Source organism: Ostrinia furnacalis, unplaced genomic scaffold (genome assembly GCF_004193835.3).
Source record: "Ostrinia furnacalis isolate ACB-3 unplaced genomic scaffold, ASM419383v2 OfSCF3139, whole genome shotgun sequence".
NCBI classification, from domain to species: Eukaryota; Metazoa; Arthropoda; class Insecta; order Lepidoptera; family Crambidae; genus Ostrinia; species Ostrinia furnacalis.
The window spans coordinates 456,570-476,409 of NW_021133378.1; the positions used below are offsets into that span (position 1 = coordinate 456,570).

The following is a 19,840-nucleotide window of genomic DNA, read 5'->3' on the forward strand; positions in this document are numbered from 1 at the left end:
CCCATTCATTCATGTTTCGGGTCTAAGCAGCGTCGGCGCACCACTGTAGATGTTTGCCCTAGCAAACCAAGCTCTATGTAAACCGTTTAGGANATTTTAACCATAGTCCCACCGCACAGTGGTAAACGTTGCATGTCACCTAGGTATAATTATAAAAAAAACTATAATTATTAATTAGAACTGGCCCCATAGCAGACATTTTCCTACATCTAAAGGCCTTTTGAAATATATATTGGTTATGGCTATTGGAGCGGGTACCACTTTCCATACATTTGTGCCCATCATCCTTTACTTTCAATTTTATTCCAAGAAGAAAATTTATTTTATTTTATTTCCAATTATTTTTTAATTAAAATTGATGTAAAAAAGAATATACTTTCTATTTTATTTTATCGATTTTTTTCCAAGAATATGAGGTGACATGCAACGTTTACCACTGTGCGGTGGGACTATGGTTAAAATAAATTACCCGTAGACCCACTGGCAAAAACTGTTCAGAACGGTGGGACAACGGGTAAAAAAAATTACCCGTGGACCCACCAGGGGGACATGTTGGGGGGACCACGGGTAAACCCCGCTCACGCAGCTTCGGCAGCCACGTCGACGTCAGACCCCGAGGCTCGACGCGGCCCGGCGTCCGTCCCCCTCCCGTCCGACGTGCGGCGTGCACGTATCTTCACTCATTACTAATTTAGTTGATTTATTTACAAGTATTAGCACACCAAAATATTTATTTTTGTAGTGGTGGTATAGTTAACTCGTCTTCGTTTATTTTGTTTTTCGTTTACATTGGGGTCTTTTGCGATATTATTGTGATACGGAACCGCGTTGGTTACCGATTGTTAGTCCCCGGCGTAGGTTGATCTCCAAGTCTTATTGCTACGCTCGACGCGAGCGGTGACCGCCGCGAGCCGAGAGTATCCACGGAGATAGGTATCTCCGATACACACATAACTGAAAATGACATTTGGCACAAACAAGTTTATTAAACTTTCCTCTTTAAAATCCAATAAGTATCATCTAATTTTGTTGTATATATTTTGACTCTGCTAGCATCGGATGTCATGAGTGATTCCATTTATTTTAAGAAGAATGCATGCATTTCTTTGTGTGTTTGTTTACTCATTTTCAGACTTTGTATCTAGTGTCTAGTCCTGACGAGTAGATGTGTCGATTCTAACTAAGTAAGTGTTTTTGTATATTTCAAAGAGAGCCTGTCAATCAAAAAATATAAATTTATTTATATTACTTTATGTTAATTTTCCCCTACTGTAGTAGGAAGGATAAATATAGGCTTATTTACATTGTTTACCCAGAGAGATGACTATAAATTGTTATCATTGTTATGTACTAAAGCTTATAATTGCTGTGCACTAAACCAAATAATTTGTTAAAATTATAGTACCTATACTAACGTGTAGAATATTATTTATGTGGCGGAAGATATGATTGCCAGGCTTTCTTATTATAATCTAGTAGCCTGTATAAGAACTTCAATTAAATTTTCTACAAAACAAATGGGTATATTAGATACATATTTTATTTACATACAACTCGCTCTTTTTACCACCTGAATTTCTCGGCAAAGCCGAACAGAACCCCAATACAAAGCGAGTTGATTATCAAAACTTCCATTTATGCAATAATATTATTCTTTCTCTATATTATCTTGGTGCTTATTACTTTGGAAAAGTATTATCGTTGATTATAATGAAAGATTTATGTTTACATTTTCTTTTTTTTATCATTAAGTAAGACACGGCTATATTGTGAAAATTGATGATATACTAAATTTTCTACTAAATATTTGTTTTATTTTGTACTCCTTAGGGTAAAAATCATCATTCAAGGTAATTTAAATAAAATGCTCTTTAAATATTAATTTATATTTACAAAATAAATACATAATTTGTAACAATACAACAGATTCAGCTTTGGATAAACAAGTTATTTAATTTTATAATAAGGTATGTACTGAATTAGATTGATTTTATTGAACACCATTACGCCAGCTTGCGCTCTAAATATAATAATAATATTGTCTATAAAATGGAATGCGATTGCATAAAATATTAATAAAAGCTCGTACACAGTAAATGTTAATTACATAAAACAAATGCATTATTTTCACAGGTAAAACTATCAAAGATGATAGGATCTCTTTCTTTAATCCCATGTGATATAAAATCTATTTTTTTTTTAATATTATTTAGGTGGGCAATAATTTGTGATATTATTCAGTAGGTAGCTAGCTTTCCGTGATAATTTAGTCGGGGCACATTAACGAGATTTTTTTACATTAATCGACTCGACTGTGAATGTTTTTACATGGATGATAAAAATGCAGATTGGCCTTTGGCACATTATACCTGTAAAGGTACGGAACATATCACGTGTGGAAGTTTCTGGATTCGGTTTTATGCACCTACATGTGAACGAACAAGCAATAGCTACATTTTATTTATAAAAATTGTTCTGCGGCATTAATGAAAATAGCAAGTTAATGTATACTGATCAAACAATCGCTGAATTACACTTTAAACCTTATAAAATTAACTATATTTGATATTTAGGCTATTACGGTGCGCTATTTCGTATTATGTGAGTCGTCCATCACTCGAGCAATGTCAGGAATGTGAGAATCAGCTTTTTGATCGATAATTAACTTTTAATTATTGTACACGATTTCTACCTCTCACTTGTGCTATTACTATTTTTGCTTAGATTTAGTATTGGACCTACTTCGAATCAGTTTCTCTCGGCTAGCTTGTCTGTGATGTTAGCAGCTCTCGACCGCGCGTGTTGCATTATATCAATTGCTAAATCTTCTATATTAGTGTACCTACTTTTTTGGAAGCTAAATATGTCAGTGATGAACCCCACTATTTCTGATTGGAAAGATTCGCAAACGTCCCGAAGTCTTTCGCGAGGTCCTAGGAAGCCCCATACGAGGACTGGAAGCAAGTGCTCGGATATCGAGTAGAAATGGGACATAAACCCGTCGGGGTATTTCAAGTAGCGTCGTTTCGCCTTGATGACTGACCACACAGCTGTCGTTAATGCCTGAAAACAGACATTAAAATCTCATCAAAATTATAAGACTTCAATATTAAGTTTAGGTAGAGATTCCATATGACACCACAGGTGGTATTTTTTTGATGGTGTCAAATGGAAGGAATGGGTTTCCTTAATTGCGCTCACTGATGGGCGCCACTGGCGAATAACGTCCTGTAACACGTTTGTAGCTAAAACAGTAACTGGTGAGAGCTCTGAAGCTCCTATCGCACCAAGTTTCCACTATCAAGAAGGTACTAACCCCAGTGGCGCCAATTGGTGAGCACAATAATAAATATGGAAACCCTCATTCTCCTCCCATAGCAAAAAAAATGGTCCTCTTCAAATCTTAGACACATGAACAAAACATAATTATTGTATAGTAGGGGTTTACAATTTCCAGTACACCGATGACTGAGTGCGTTAAAGATGTGTACTCANAAGGACTGGAAGCAAGTGCTCGGATATTGAGTAGAAATGGGACATAAACCCGTCGGGGTATTTCAAGTAGCGTCGTTTCGCCTTGATGACTGACCACACAGCTGTCGTCAATGCCTGAAAACAGACATTAAAATCTTATCAGAATTATAAGACCTAATTTTAAGTTTAATTTACAACACATTTTTGGGTGGATTTATAAATTAACGCCAAATCTATGTAAAATATTTTTTCTATAAAAGAGCGTTCGATTTCAACAAGGAGCTTACTAGTTGGCGCCACTGGCGAATAACGTCCTGTAACTCGTTTGTGGCTAAAACAGTGACTGAGGGTTTTTACGATTGAAAAATCCGCCAGATGGCAATACGTAGACGTGAGGTCCAAATGCTGCATGATTGGTTATTTTTGACATGACATTGACAGATATGTCAAAATCCACCAATCATGCAGCATTTGGACCTCGCGTCTACGTATTGCCATCTGGCGGATTTTTCAATCGCGAAAACCCTCATTAAGGAAACCCTCATACTCCTCTCATAACAAAAAAAAACGGTCCCCTTCAGATTTTAGATACCTACATCAGCCTACATGAACAAGACATTGTAGATGATTAGGGGCTTACAAATTCCAGTACACCTCGGTACACCGATGACTGAGTGCGTTAAAGATGTGCATTGTGTACTCACGCTCTCCTTGAAGCCGTCGGAGAGCCAGCGGTTGCGCACGACGGCGAGCACGGAGGAGGGCGGCGCGGCGAGGTCCTCGAACGCGTCCAGCAGGATGTAGTCCAGCACCACGTCGTAGAACGTCAGCGCCTGCGCACGCCATGAAATTGGAAAACCATAAACATAACTTCTAAAGAAACGGGACTATTCCCACCGCTGCAATTCAGGTGTAGTCAGAATCTACAGCTTGACCGCCAATAAAAACCCAGGCAGTACCTATGAAGTGAAGGTCAAGTTTTATTATTATGAGGATTACTATACATTTTTAACCTAGTGTTTGTTTGGTAGAAAATACAAATCAAATCAAATCTCACCTTTACGCCTTTACTGTACAGTTCGTCTTCAATGGTAGACCAGTTAGCAGCGTCTGATGTCCATGATACCATTTCTTCGTATGCGACCAAAAATTCCTTTGGTTCCTGCAAAAAGAAACATTATTAATGGCATCGATCGATCATGGTGGTGGTAAAAATCCACGAACTGATTCGATGATTCAACGCAACAGAGATAAAGTGTAGGTAATTTTAATCAGGCATAATGGGCTCTCTTATAGACCTGTAACACAGGTATTCATTTACCTAGCTCAGGCTCCGGTCTCACACAATCATTAATGAGTTTTCTTTAATGTATTGTACCTATATTGTATCCTGTATTTTTGTGTGAGAAATAAATAAATCTTATTATTATTATCTTATCCAGCCTTCGAGCCGGATCACATCCTTTTTTTATGGCAGGTATGTAGGAACAAAACATTTTCAGGGGGAAGAGGCAGCTGCTTTTGGGTCACTATGTCCTGCTAAACACCGCCATCTGCGGTGGCTCTCATCACATAGTGCTTCGGTGGCTTTACCTACGCTAAAGTCCGGTCGCCGAGCACGTAGAATTTCGTCCAATGACCCCAAGATATCCATCCTTATTTTCGCGCGTAATTATATTGCTATCGCGAATGTGCAACGGGCGGCCGTAGTGAATGTGCGAGCATGACGACACCAATATAATTACGCGCGAGCGATAAGGATGGGTAGCTTCGGGTCATTAGACGAAATTCTACGTGCTCGGCGACCGGACTTTAGTTCTGATCATCGGCCTGTACAACACTCGCCTTGTCGGCGTACAGCAGCAGGTCGGTGAGCACCTGGCGGCCGGCGTCCACGAACCAGCCCCAGGCGGCGGCGTCGCGGAACACGGCCGCCAGCGCGCGCCGCACGCTCCACAGCTTGCACAGGAACTCCGCGTCGGAACCGCACTGTAGGATCTCGGTGCGGAGCGTTCTAAGGAGAGCAAATCAAATTCTTTAATGCAAGCGAGACAAAGTACTTATCAGTCAGACTACGCAAGACGTCTACGTCGACGACTACGTGAGCGTATAGCTGGCCGACACTGAACCATCTCAACTATGATATTCACAGGAGGACGCTACTATTAATACTGGATTTTTAGTTCCGATTTATGCCACGTTGGAAAACCTTAAAATTATGACATTTAAAGGAGGGCGCTATACGATCAATACTGTTATTATTTTCAATTGGTGTTTCAGAATCGTTGGACTATACTACATAGGTACTTACAACCCGATCGAGCTAACTGTGCAGTGCGCACCTCGCTGGAATGCGACTCCTCCTCCCACTTACCCCGCATACCTCGCGTTCGCCCCGTCCGTACCAGAGCGTCGACGTAACGTCACGGCTACCAGGTGCGCAGTTAACTTGACCGGGTTGTAGAACTTGGGTTGACCGCCTCAATTCTCGCTACACGGTCTATTAGATACTATGATAATAACATTTTAAGGAATTTGATTACCTGTATGGTATACCGGAGTCCAATTGTTTTAACGCCATTTGATATAATTCTAAATTTTCTAATTCTGGTAGTGCTTCTGTTAGGTCATCGAAGTCTCTGAGATCTGCAACCTGTAATGCAATAAAAATACCATTTATGTAAATTACACTTTAAAAATAACTAAAACATCAAATTACAATCACTATCATCACAAAATAGCGTTGCGAATGTTGCGATGCGACTCCAGAAAACGTCCGTCGCCTCCAAGTGTTCGAGCTAAAGTGAGTCGAGCGAACTGAATCGATTCTCGGCCTCGCACCCTTCCAAAAACCGATCGGTCCGGGTTTCACGCCGGTGGCCTATTCACAAACGATGCTTACTTAAGTGAAGCAGCAAATCTAACAGCGTTGAATGGAGCTCTGTGATTAATTCGTGTGTCACCCTGTGCGTCCACGCGCACTGAGAGACCTCAAAGTAAANAGTTCTGATCATCGGCCTGTACAACACTCGCCTTGTCGGCGTACAGCAGCAGGTCGGTGAGCACCTGGCGGCCGGCGTCCACGAACCAGCCCCAGGCGGCGGCGTCGCGGAACACGGCCGCCAGCGCGCGCCGCACGCTCCACAGCTTGCACAGGAACTCCGCGTCCGAGCCGCACTGTAGGATCTCGGTGCGGAGCGTTCTAAGGAAAGAGAAAATCAAATGAAGCCACGATAGCCGACCGGTGAAGGGGTTAGACTGACCAACTCGTGATCCGGGGAACGCGGGTTCGGCGGTCCTCGGCGCCGCTCGACTATTGTGGTGAGGTCACAACACAAGCATATTAGTTTAGTACGAGGGGCTAACGGGACTATTAGTAATTTGTGCAATAACAAATTACTAATTAATCTTTTATAACAAAAAAAAACTTTTATTATCGACATTTCCGCCGTAGGACGTCCACTGCTGAACATAGGCCTCCCCCAATGATTTCCACATCGCCCGATTGGTATCGCCCTGCATCCACCGCCATCCTGCTACCTCCATGAACGCCCTGCCCACTAGTACTTCAGCTTGCTAATCCGTTGGGACATGTCAGCAACTTTAGTTCGTTTACGGATCTCCTCATTTCTGATTCAATCAAATTCTTTAGTGCAAGCCAAACAGAAAACACCAGTACTGATTAGTGTTTTCTGTAGTATGCGGCGAGCGCTTAGCTTATGTTGATCGCCTCAACTCTCGCTGCGCGATCAATAGGTAGGTACTATGATGATATTTTTTAAGGAATTTGATTATCTACCTGTATGGTATACCGGAGTCCAATTGTTTTAACGCCATTTGATATAATTCTAAATTTTCTAATTCTGGTAGTGCTTCTGTTAGGTCATCGAAGTCTCTGAGATCTGCAACCTGTAATACAACGAAAATACATTTTATTTCAATTAATGTTTATCGTGATGATTATCGTGTTGTGATTCGACTCGAAAGTATAGATCGTTTCATCCAAAGACGCGCAATAACACGTTAAAATTAAGATCCACGAGTGCACGCACACTACAATAAATTAATGACGCTCAGATTGCTCCGATCAAACTCCCCGCATCCCGCGTTTTCCTCGACCAAAAATTGGTGGGGCGCGTCGTCGTGGATGAAACGATCTATACGTTTGGATCCGCCAAGCGCAAAAACGAGTCGCTGAGCCGAGTCGATTGCCCCCTTCCAAAGTCGAGTCCATCGTCATAAATAGGTAATTAGATCATACCTGGTCCTCTGCCGAAGCGAAGGACTCTGCGCTGGAGTGGTGATCACGACGCGTGTGTTCCGAGCCCGTGTGAGTGGATAACAAGCGCTCGCGCCGCGACGCCGCTGACGCGCCCGAGCCTGCGCCCGCGCCACCGCTCTCGGAGCGGAAGAGAACGGACCGCTGGTCTAGGAATAGCAGCTCGCAGCGCTCCTGGAAATTAATAGATATTTTGTTGGTGATACAGTTGTTGATCGAATCAGAAATGAGGAGATCCATAAACAAACTAAAGAGCCCGACAGATTAGCAAGCTGAAGTGGCAGTGGGCAGGGCACATAGTACCCTGACGGCCGATGAGGCAGCAAGGTTCTGGAATGGAGGCCGCGTACCGGAAAACGTAGCGTGGGACGTCCACCCACAAGGTGGTCCGACGACCTGATAAAGGTAGCAGGAAGGCGCTGGATGCAGGCCGCTACCAACCGTGCGATGTGGAAGTCATTGGGGGAGGCTTATGTTCAGCAGTGGACGTCCGGTGGCTGAAATGATGATGATTATGACAGTTGTTGTTGTTGCTAGTTACTGATTGGGTAAGTAGATCGGCACTTTCAGCAGCGATGATTTTTGGGGCGCCCGGGCGGTCTTGTTAACTAGGGCAATCGAATTGATCTGCATGAAACGGTTTCTGCTCGACTCTGAACATCTCGATTCATTGCCATAATGAGCATGATTGTGTCAGTTCAATCTAACGTTGCGTTGCGATACGTACCTACCTATGTTATGCCCCTGTACTAATAGTAGTAGCAGCTCCCAGGCCTTCCATTCTTATGAATAAACTATTTTTTTTTAATATGTAGGTCCTACCTATAACATGATGAGTACCAAGTGCCCGATGATACAACTGGGCGATGCCCCCTTAGCATTCTCCCAGGAGTCCCAATAGCCTCTGTCACTCATGGCCTGTTATTGCCTGTTTAATAATACACCTACCTGCAACAGGTACGCGTTCTGCAGTAAGTCCTGTATCTCGCGGCAGAACTCGGCCTCCTCGGGCGACGTGAGAGCGAGCGTTCCCGAAACACCGCCGCGCGCGCCCAGAGAGAAAGCGGCAAGCGCGTCCTCCCAGTAGTTTATACTCAAGGTCTTACATCACCTACCTACACAATAATACCTACCTGCAACAGGTATGCGTTCTGCAACAGGTCCTGTATCTCTCGGCAGAACTCTGCCTCCTCGGGCGACGTGAGCGCGAGCGTTCCCGAAACACCGCCGCGCGCGCCCAGAGAGAACGCGGCTAGCGCGTCCTCCCAGTAGTTTATACTCGTTTCTAGGGCTTCCATGCCTGTGGACAATGAGTGTTGTTTTAGTGACGCTTAGACAAATTTCGGATATGGCGTTTGGTATGCTCTTTATTAAATGAGGTTTGTAATATCTTGAGCTAGATATGACCTGTCTCGGTCATTTCTTGTTATTATTTCTATTTGGTAATGGATAAAAGGAGAGGCATAACTTTTACCTACGCCATCATATTTTTAGCAGTAGGTACCTAGAATATTATTTTATGAATGCTTTCTTATACAACTTTTTATACATCAAATAAAACTACTTCTCGTAAATTAACTGATTTATTATAAAAATACTGGTTTTGATAAATCATAAAACAAGTTTTCCTAACATTTATATTTACCATGGTAGTATNCTCACTCATGGCCTGTTATTGCCTGTTTAATAATACACCTACCTGCAACAGGTACGCGTTCTGCAGTAAGTCCTGTATCTCGCGGCAGAACTCGGCCTCCTCGAGCGACGTGAGAGCGAGCGTTCCCGAAACACCGCCGCGCGCGCCCAGAGAGAACGCGGCTAGGGCGTCCTCCCAGTAGTTTATACTCAAGGTCTTACATCACCTACCTACACAATAATACACCTACCTGCAACAGGTATGCGTTCTGCAGTAAGTCCTGTATCTCGCGGCAGAACTCTGCCTCTTCGGGCGAAGTGAGCGCGAGCGTTCCCGAAACGCCGCCGCGTGCGCCCAGAGAGAACGCCGCTAGCGCGTCCTCCCAGTAATTTATACTCGTTTCTAAGGCTTCCATGCCTGTGGACAATTTAGTGTTGTTTTAGTGACGCTTAGAAAAATTTCGGATATGGCGTTTGGTATGGTCTCATCAAAGATACTCTCGGTCGGTACCTAATGGATAAAAGGAGAGACATAACTTTTACCAAACGCCATCATATTTTTAGCAGTAGAATATTATGAATGCTTCTCTAGCAACAAGTACATTTTATACATCAAACTCTAAATACAACTTTTTATACATCAAACAAATAAAACTACTTCTCGTAAATTAACTGATTTATTATAAAAATAGGTTTTGATAAATCATAAAACAAGTTTTTCTAACATTTATATTTATCATGGTAGTATAAGGAGGTACTTTTTAACGTAGCTGCCATATAAGTACATTGAAACATACAAATAATAATAATGACTGAATCCACCATTTTTGGGTAAAGAAATTTGATTTATTGCCACTACCCAATTCTGTCAGATATTTCAGTGTTTTAACATGACTAGGTGTTCCCTAGGCTAGGATCCTAATGAAACATTAAATAATAAAGGAACACAATTTCCAGGTCATTTAAATTAGCACAAACTCAGGTGATTGAAACCTCTGTGGGTGTGGCTCCATCTTGCACACATAGCATGGTGTGTCCATCTCACATTTGCTTAACTTAAAGTCCACAATTAATTATTTATAGGAAAACATCCTTTATGTCAGGGCCATTAGAATGCATTTGGTCAGAAATGGGGTGAAGCCTCTGTATATGAGTAAGTGTCTGCTGCACCGCCGCGCCAATATCTTGCATGGAGCCAGCTAGCACAGTTAATGCGTCCACTGCTCGCTCGCTCAGATCGCATCGTCGTTCTGAGCCGGCCGCTAAGGTTTCCAACGCGGCCGCGATGCGTTCTTGAGCCGCAATGCTTCGTTCTTCGATATCCATTACCCATTTAGGAGGTGGCGAAGAGGGACTTCCATCTTCATCTGAAAAGAATGATCAGTAGATTATTAGTCATTAATATTAAGTACATGGAGACAAATAAAACTTAAATACAGACTAATCTTACTTTGAAGATGACTTTACATTAGTTCAGAAGTAAATGTTACAAATAATTATAGCATTAATTAATTTCTGAAGTATAGACTAAGTAATTCATTTTAAAAAAATGTTTCCTAAAAGTTTAATGCTGATAGTTAAGAATTTTCTACAAGAGATAAGATTGCCAGTATTATGGGAATAAGAATTCTAATTCGAATTTTATAATTATTATAATATTAAAATAAAACTATAATATTAAGACTATAATACAAAACAAAATACATACCCACGGTCGATGATCTTGACATTCTCTTAATTTTAACTTTAGTCTCTAATGTGGATTTAGTTTTAATATTTGCAAATGGTTCGGAATCTGAATCGTCTGATGAAGAGTTATCCTGTTGTTTGGATCTTTTCTTTGAAGATCCTAGTGACCCTTTCCCACTGAGGGCCAGTACTCGGACTTCTAAGTCATCTAGCGGTATAAATCTACTTGAGGAACCATCTGGTTGTGTTTGATATCTCCTTGCATCTGCAGCTTTTTTTCTGCATTTGTGACGCCACTCGAACCAATACTGAAAAATTAATGGTACTAAATAAATAAATATCCTTGGACATTTTACACTGCGTTAACTAGTCCCAAACTAAGTAAAGCTGTACTATGGGTACCAGACAACGGATATAGACATACTTACTCGAATTTAATCAAATAAATAAATAGTTTCTTTGTGAATTAAAAGTAATATAAGTCTTAAAGTTACAGCGTTAAGTACCTTTTTCCAGGATTCAGGTGTTTTTAGCGAGCCATCAGGAACAGCATTGAGTTGCTTGCCCAACGCAGCCCACTTCTGTTTCGAAGTACTGTGGAGCGAGGGCGCGCCGGCCGGCAAACCATGGCACATGTCTGTGTTTACTTCCAAGTGATCAATTAGAATTTCCAGCTGTTTCCGTGATATCCTACGTGGAGGTGCCATCTAAAAATTAAAAAATAATTAACTTAATACATTCCGAGAAACAAGAATATTGGTTTCTATGCTAGATAGCCTCTCAATTTAATCAATACTTTGTTACGTAAAGCGTTTTCAATACTTACCTTGTGTAACTTAATTCAGTAAACAATATTTTATTAGACCCTTAGATTAATAAAACCTTAAATTAATGGTTTTATTAATCTAAGATTAGACCACAAGATCTAACTATTTGGAAATTACTTTATCGCGCGCTGTTTGTTTGACACAAGCAATCTCCATCAAATACACACAATGCAAGCGATATGTAATGGCGACTGATGAAGATGATGGCGAATGGCGACTTCATTTTGTTTACATTGCGCGTGTTCCTTTACGGCAAAAATTTCCTTCCACTTTTATAATCACATATTTTTACCGAATTTATTTTACTAAATTCTTTGTTTTATATTCCTGACTTTTTCGAATAAAATTGGATGATTTTTTTTATAAATTTGCGTAAATTGAGCATTGAGAAATGCCCACATTTTTTTTTTTCACGTTACTGTTTAAAGCTATTCGACACTAGATGGCGGTATTAGTCTAGCGCCATCTTGTGGGGAGTAGCTAAATTATTTTATTCAATGTTGCTTCCTACTTTCTAAAATAAAAACAGATGGCAGTAGTGGTCTAAAAATATTATTTTGCGTTTTTTAAAACTAGGTGTATGAACCATGAACAAACATGAGTTTTCTAATTAATATTGATGTTTTAATATAAAATCCATTTTGTTAAGCAACTTAGAACTTGTTTGGAATTTAAACGCACGCACGACGTCGTTCCATGCAACTACAACTGAGACAGGGCTACGAAAACGCGTGCCTAGTGACCTACGATACTACCAATGCTACGGACATTTTTATTTTATAACCATTCGTAGTAAATTTTAAATAGTGTCAATTTTAAACAATGGATATTGGTACCCTTCGTGCCCGTGTGACAGAGCTTTTCTGAGACTTCTTTTAATAAAATGGGATCAAAGTAGTTACCGTGTACTTACGTGACACTGGCTGCTGGAACGGGGCCCCATCCCATCAAACTGAAATTAGATATGAGGGAGGATGTGCTCTTTCATTCATTGAGTATTCCTCCTCAGCCTCTTTATTTTTATTCAGACTTCAGACTTACAATTAAATAAAAGTCTATTCAGTCTATCAATAGTAGTTTCTGACACGACATAGACAGGAAGATAGACAAACGCAGCAGGGGACTTCCATTCATAGTTTATTTCTACGGATGATGATTAATAAAAGTTAACAACCAAAATAGTTTCCACTCTGTATGTTAATGAGTTAACAACAACCAATAAAAAGCTCTTAGTGTAAGTNCCAATACTACGGGCATTTTCATTTTATAACCGTTCGTGGTAAATTTTAAATAGTGGCAATTTTAATCAATGGAAATTGGTACCCGTGTGACAGAGCTTTTCTGAAACTTCTTTTAATATAATGGGATCAAAGTATGGGTACCGTACCTACGTGACATTGGCTGGAACGGCCATCCCGTCAAACTGAAATTAGATATGAGGGGGGAGGATGGGCTCTTTTATTCATTGAGTTTTCCTCCTCTGCCTCTTTCTTTTTATTCAGACTTACAATTAAATAAAAGTCTATTCAGTCTATCAATAGTAGTTTCTGACACGACATAGGCAGGAAGATAGACAAACGCAGCAGGGGACTTCCATTCATAGTTTATTTCTACGGACGATGATTAATAAAAGTTAACAATCAAAATAGTTTCCACTCTGTATGTTAATGAGTTAACAACAACCAATAAAAAGCTCTTAGTGTAAGTGTGATTTGAATAATTTACTGCAACCGAGCCGGACTTACGCTTACGTGAGTGTCAGATTACGGGCAATGGTAATTAATTTAGTCGGAATTTCTACAACTTTATACGAAAATGTTCGGCCATTAGTTAGCCACCCCCTTGTTGGGGTAACAACATAGCGTGCGCGGCAAAAGATTACCCGTAAAACGCTGAACTTTTAAAACCTTTTAGCCCAATTTTTAAACAATAAGGCTGATTTTAATAGTCTACCTATTCATGAATTGTTTCATTTTATGGCGTAGGTAATTGTTATTTAATCATTTTTGCAATAACTTTATCAGGTAAACCTTCCCAAAATATTCTAGTGACATGAAAGAATCCAAACTATTTTTATATCGAAAACTGTTTCACTCCTCGGAATTCTACACCGAAAAGCTTTTTGTCACTTAAACCTACTTAACTAAATAATAACTTTTTGTGCTAAGGATGACCGCGCATTCAGCATTTCAATTAGCTGCCGGCTTCAGAATACTGGTTCTTCCGCTTATCGTACTAGAGACGAATTTACTTGGCAACGGGTTATTTTTTGCAGCCGCCATCGGATTTTCCTCGGTCACGATGTTCGCGAATTCGAAGTCAACAAACCGGTCCGCGGGCGTCACGCGTGCCCGAATGTTTAACTTCACCGGCGTCTAAGTAAAAGCGCCACATTCAGATGTATAGGTAGGTATGTATTTATTTCATGCTAACGCTGAAAGTAGTTGGTACCTACCTACTATCAGGTACTACAATATCTGAGTAGGTAGACACATGTAGAAATACCTGAGAGTACCTATGTTTCCTGATAGACGAACTTTTAAAGAGAATTAATGAAAGGAAGGAAAGGAATAATAAGTTCTATGCAAAAATATTCATCAAGTTAATAAGCTTCATGAAAATCTTGCGTTCAAATTAACCTACTAATATTATTTAATTTTACCTTTTAGAACGCAAGTTTGTCAGGACAACAAACCGGATGGTTAACTCTTTCAGTAAGAAACTACTAAACCAAGTTTACTGAAACTTTCAGTGTGCTTGCATTGCAGTAAGATAGCTAAGCTACGTAGTTTAGAATTCCGTACATAAGTTTTGTTTAAGGATTATAAATAAAGTTTTAAGGCAACCGAAGTCGCGAAACGTCCGCTATTATTTTAGAACTTTTTGGTAGGATACTGTATAACATACTGAATGAAACTAAAACTTAGCTATACCAATTTTGCATAGTTTATTAGTAAAAATTTTCTTGATAGAAGGGACGTTTTCTATGTAGATAGAAGGAGCTTTATAGCACAGTTTATAGTGTAATATAAGTTTAAAGTTCCTGTGTGCCTACTTCTACTTCTATTTGATAAATGCTTTGACGGGTCAGACGGGGCATAGATAAAATCAATAACAGACACAAAATAAATTATAACTACACTTCCAGCGTTGCCAGACGTCCCGATTTTGGCGGGACGTCCCGATTTTTAAATCAAATTTAAGTGTCCCGCGCGGGACAGGCTCGGTCCCGCTTTTCGGAGAGAGACACTCACTTCACCAGACTATTGTTTGAAACGCCATATTATTCTAAAGAATATTTTTTTATTATTTTTTTTCTTTTTTTATTCTAAAGACGAATTTAACGATAGAGTAAATCTGATCTAAAATATTATTTTTTTGTTAAAATACATTTTCTATGGCTACTTTTGCTATCTATTGTCACGTAAACGTAATTTTAAGGGCTGATTTTTCAATCGTCGGATAACTTTTAACTGAAGAATAAGTTTGACACATTGACAGTTTTAGTATGGGAAATATGCCAAAATGACAAGTTTATTCTTCAGATAAAAGTTATCTGACGATTGAAAAATCAGCCCTAAGTCAAATAAAAAGATAAATATTTGAAAACCTTTGATTATATACATTTTTTTACTATGTCCCGCTTCTGACGGAAGAATCCCGCTATTTTCACTCAAAAAGTACCAAAGTCCCGACTTGGCGAAAAAAAAAACTGGCAACGCTGACCCTAACTTACACCCACCATTCCGGTAATAATGGTCTTATCACTAAAATCCGATCGCAGACGGACAATGCGCGTCGCAAGGTTGTGTTGGAAACAGTTGAAATTAACTGCGTTCCCCTGGGCGATACGCGCCGGGTCTGCGGCGCCGCCAGCGGGCCAGCGGAGCCCGACCGACGGCATTCGGCACCGACCCGCCGCGCGACGATCACGCCAGTCCTCGATACGCTCCGCACTGCGGCGGTACCCTCCACCACCAACGTTAACTGTCACTCACTATCGTGAAATTAACTCGGAAGCTGAATAAAGTGCCCGCCGGAACCTGTTACTGTGTGTGTGCGCTTTGGGAAAACCCGCGAATTCAGTGTTTTCATTGGCAACGCGATCTTCAGGCTCATATTGACGCCAAATTGAATCGTTTCGAACAGGTAAGACAACAAACACTTGAGACAGTTTCTGTTAACGAATCGATTGGATAACGTTTGATAAATCTGATCTAATACTCAGGTTGGTAAATTAAAGAACTTAATATTCAAATTTTTTTGGAGTTATGGTGTAGTAGAAGATTTGAGACAAACATAGTTACTAGATTATTTATTTGTGTTTGGTTGGAAATTATAATAGTATTTTCAGCTCAAAATTGTGGACAGTTAAATACTATATTAGTACTAGGAATCCATAGGAAATGACTGAACTACTGTGTGATTTTCTAGACAGCAATCACCAATCTGATTTAATGATATCCCCTGTGGTTAATTTGTGTATTGCTATTTTTATAACCAATACTGCTGCTTAGTTTATCAATGTCCGTCAAACCAGAGGAACCCTGGCACATAAGAATAACGAGGACCTCCTAACACGTTTCTTGTAAACCGGTTCATCTGATTCCCGCTGTTCCGTCGTGGAGCCTTATGCAACGCGTAAATACCTAGACTGATCTTTGAAATCATGACCGCACCTAGTCGAAGAGCGAACGGAATATTAATAAATACCATACATTACGATGAAGTCATGCAAATAAACAAAGCGTTTTTATGTAACCGTTTATCGAAGATGTAATAGCATAGACATATAAATGTTATTGGCTATTGCATAGCGATGACTCGCCCGCCGCAATGTTTAAGTTAACAAAGTTATGTGTTGTATTGTAACAGAAAATACAACGGATTCTATTAAAATTCAGTGTGCAAGATTCCGTAAAACAGCTGGCGAAGTCGCAGAGTGCGGCGTTTGTTGCGGTGCGCTGCAGGCGACAGCTGCACCTCCACGTGTCCCCATCACAATGACTGATAGATTATTGCAACCCGCGGACACATTGTGTTTACATTACAAAAGATACGTGAAAAGAATTCCGAGAAATCAACAAACACGACCGAATGCAAAAAATAAGGTGTTTTGATTGCAAAACGATATCACGCGAACAATTATTATAAAAGCAAATCTGTAACTAAATGTTATTCGTAATAACACAGAATACATAATAGAAGCTCATTGGGTTTTCCCTGGTGTTGTTGATTCTAATAAATTCTGTTTAAAAATGTTACTGATTTGTAACTTAGTTATGAAGAATCATGAAGGTTGAAGGTTAGAAAGAAAAGTAGGAAAGCAACAGTTTCGAGTGTTGAACCCTCGTTGGTGGCCAGTCGCGTTCGCCGCCGCGACTCCGACCGTTTGGCGTCGGTCTATCGATTAGGTAGTCGCGGACGTCATCGGGACTGATTGTCCAGTAAAATAAGATACTAATTTCGCCACAGTTCATTTGTTAGGGTTCACTGCTTCTGAGCCGTTGCCTTTACTCTCAAAATAGACAAGACAATCGTATTCACATAGCTGTGTCGATTCTTTTGTATCTTTAAATCGACCTCAGACTGACATTATGTGATTGCAGAGGTTAGTTTCGCACAGACCGGTTTTATGGCAGTGCAATTTTCGGTAATGGAGATTAGAGAGGATCTAGAGATTTAATTAAGGTTGTCTTGTCAATTAAGGATTTATAAAAGTTGATATGCAAGACAGTTGGAAAATCACTGAAGGTCAATGGAAGGCAGGTGGTGGTAGAGGCTGCTGCGAAGAGCTAATTTACTTTGGCTCAACAGTTAGTTTCATAGTTGCTTATTTCCGCCGGGGAACGGGTATTATAGCTGCTGCTGCTGCTTACACCAGAGGCACACGAAGACGTAATTTACACAATGGTCTTTCGGTTCATTCAACTGTTACGCCATCGGAACTTGAACATTTATTTTCATACTAAACTCGAAGCAGAAATTAAATTGTATGAAATATTTTGTTTTGGCGGGACTGCTGGCACTGGCTTTTCGCGTATCGGACAATAACAACACAAACTGTGTTTGTGCTTGTGGGTTCGAATCTTGCCAGGATAGAAGTTAGTATGATGATTCATGAATATAAATTTAATAAGTACTTTTCCATTGTCTACTTAGTTGCCATATTCTTCTGTTTAATTTGGGGATAGTCAATGGGTATAATTGTTCAGAAACTCATCTTGGATACTTGGATACTCTTGAAGTTAATACCGTGCACTACAATCAGCTCGTTATTAATTTTAAACAAAAGCATACTCATGATAATAAGACTCGACTTTTCAAGTATCACGGGAAGGGGTAAATTCTAATGAAATAATTCAAACGGTAATAATCCAGCACTAAGTTATGCTTGAAATTTATTTGGCATAAAATATTAATTTCATTTCAAAACCCCCAATGTTCCGCTTTTCCCACCCCCTGTTATGAAATTTACACGCGTATAAATCCATGTACACCCCAAGTTGGCTGGCCTACTTAGGCGCGGAGACATTTCGCGAGCAATAAGTAGGCACGATGTCGGCTGGAAAATTGCGCCTATTTTAGGGGCGGGACCTTATCAGCTGAATTGCGTTAACGACGAAAAACGTTGCTAGCGTCTGCTGCGACATGAAGGGAAACTTTAGCTACAAGTATTTCGAATTCTCTACATTTTTTTTATGCCAGAAATGTAAATCAATAAGAGACTATTCCCACCTCTTTCCATCAGTGCAACTCCTGTATAGTCTCAAATTACAGTTTAACTTAAATCAATAGTCAATCAATACCACTTACTACAAATTACGAAATGTAGCGATCCCATCAGGCCGAAGCGATAAAATAAAACTTCAGGTTGAACAATAAGGAAAATATGCAAATACTATCGACCTGACGTGCAAGCAGGGTTTAAACACGAGAGCTCGCCGGTTTTCACGATTCCTCCTTGCGAAGAGCTTATTAAAGTTATCTTTTTGTAAAGACAGCAAACGGCACGTTCCATGTTTTACGAGGCTATTCTGCAGATGCTATTTTAAGGAACCGTAATTTCATTGCTTATGTGAAGCCGTAACCGTGACCTCATCGTTAGGTCTAGTCAAATATTGTACTCCCAATCTCCACGGAACGAGGTCGCGTCCCTCGGGCCGGGAAAAACGGAAAAGCTTTTTGTAATACAGCCTTGCTCCGCTCATCCGCGACTCCGCCTGTCATAACACAGTGACACTATGCCGTCATCATCCCTTTTTCAGCCTTCTGTTTTACTCCACCTTTTCGCACCTTATTTATTAATGTAATATTTTGGTCCAGTTCTCGCAATCGAATTGTTATGCTTCCACGTATATTTTCAGTAATAATACAATGCCTTTGCAAATATTGTTTACGCCTAAGAACGTAAACAATCTTTACCTCTAGTTAGTTAGACGATAACGCAATGTGCTTTGAATTTAATGTAGTCCAGTGGCGAGTTGACGTAACAATCAACGAGGTCACGACACTAACGAAGGGCTTAGGGCCTAGTCTGGTGGAAGTAGTTGATAAGGGGCTGAACGGAGGGCGATTCTCGTATTCGTATGCAGGCCGCACTCGGCGCGAGCGATCGATACGCGCCCGCGCGGCTACGACGCCGCCCCGCAACGTACAAGTCTGCTTCAACAACATTGAACTTATTAAATTCTTCCTCGAGACTTTCGAATGAAAAACATTTAAATTTGTACTGGTTACCTTCTTTCAACGTGCCTTCAAGAGGTCTGCACTCGACATTCATGCGATGAAATTTACTGTGATCAACGTCTTAGAAGTGCAGGAGAGTTAGAAGGGTGTTATTTTCCGATCATTAAGCCGTCTACTTGCTGCGGTCGTTTAGTCGGTCTTAAGACTAGCGAATACTTACATTCTAACCTGTAATTATTTTAAGAGA

General features: G+C 40.3%; 3 protein-coding genes across 4 annotated transcripts in view; 1 reads left to right on the forward strand and 2 right to left on the reverse strand.

The window, feature by feature from the left end:
• Window positions 1-878: 878 nt before the first annotated feature.
• The window catches only part of Miga (mitoguardin), a 57,407-nt gene continuing 38,445 nt past the window's right edge, over window positions 879-19,840 (reverse strand). Inside the window, exons 4-10 of the mRNA XM_028310968.1 lie at window positions 8,887-9,053; window positions 7,736-7,927; window positions 7,274-7,383; window positions 6,508-6,676; window positions 4,532-4,636; window positions 4,179-4,307; window positions 879-3,063 (exon numbers count right to left, since the gene is read on the reverse strand). Coding sequence (XP_028166769.1) covers window positions 2,749-3,063; window positions 4,179-4,307; window positions 4,532-4,636; window positions 6,508-6,676; window positions 7,274-7,383; window positions 7,736-7,927; window positions 8,887-9,053 — 1,187 coding nt within the window. The 3' untranslated portion in view covers window positions 879-2,748. The remainder of the gene's footprint in view (window positions 3,064-4,178; window positions 4,308-4,531; window positions 4,637-6,507; window positions 6,677-7,273; window positions 7,384-7,735; window positions 7,928-8,886; window positions 9,054-19,840) is intronic.
• On the reverse strand, window positions 10,099-12,257 carry LOC114357371 (uncharacterized). 2 transcript variants are annotated; one of them, XM_028310967.1, is made up of 5 exons: window positions 11,988-12,257; window positions 11,904-11,935; window positions 11,584-11,784; window positions 11,097-11,385; window positions 10,099-10,755 (listed from the first exon to the last, which is right to left on the reverse strand). In XM_028310967.1, exons 3-5 carry the CDS (start codon window positions 11,782-11,784, stop codon window positions 10,466-10,468), a joined length of 780 nt encoding a protein of 259 aa, XP_028166768.1. In that variant the 5' UTR covers window positions 11,904-11,935; window positions 11,988-12,257; the 3' UTR covers window positions 10,099-10,465. The 2 variants fall into 2 exon arrangements, with proteins under 2 accessions (XP_028166768.1, XP_028166767.1); XM_028310966.1 differs by having other exon boundaries at window positions 11,904-11,942; window positions 11,995-12,256.
• uzip (beta-pore-forming protein unzipped) overlaps window positions 15,795-19,840 on the forward strand; it is a 30,432-nt gene continuing 26,386 nt past the window's right edge. Inside the window, exon 1 of the mRNA XM_028310965.1 lies at window positions 15,795-16,053. The gene's annotated coding sequence lies outside the window, so the exon portion shown is untranslated. The remainder of the gene's footprint in view (window positions 16,054-19,840) is intronic.

Coding starts and splice junctions, on each gene's coding strand:
- LOC114357371 (XM_028310967.1), bottom strand. CDS start 11,784: ATGGCACCTCCACGTAGGATATCACGGAAACAGCTGGAAATTCTAATT. Junction 11,386..11,583: donor CACCTGAATCCTGGAAAAAG/GTACTTAACGCT, acceptor TTAATTTTTCAG/TATTGGTTCGAGTGGCGTCA. Junction 10,756..11,096: donor GTCAAGATCATCGACCGTGG/GTATGTATTTTG, acceptor CATTCTTTTCAG/ATGAAGATGGAAGTCCCTCT.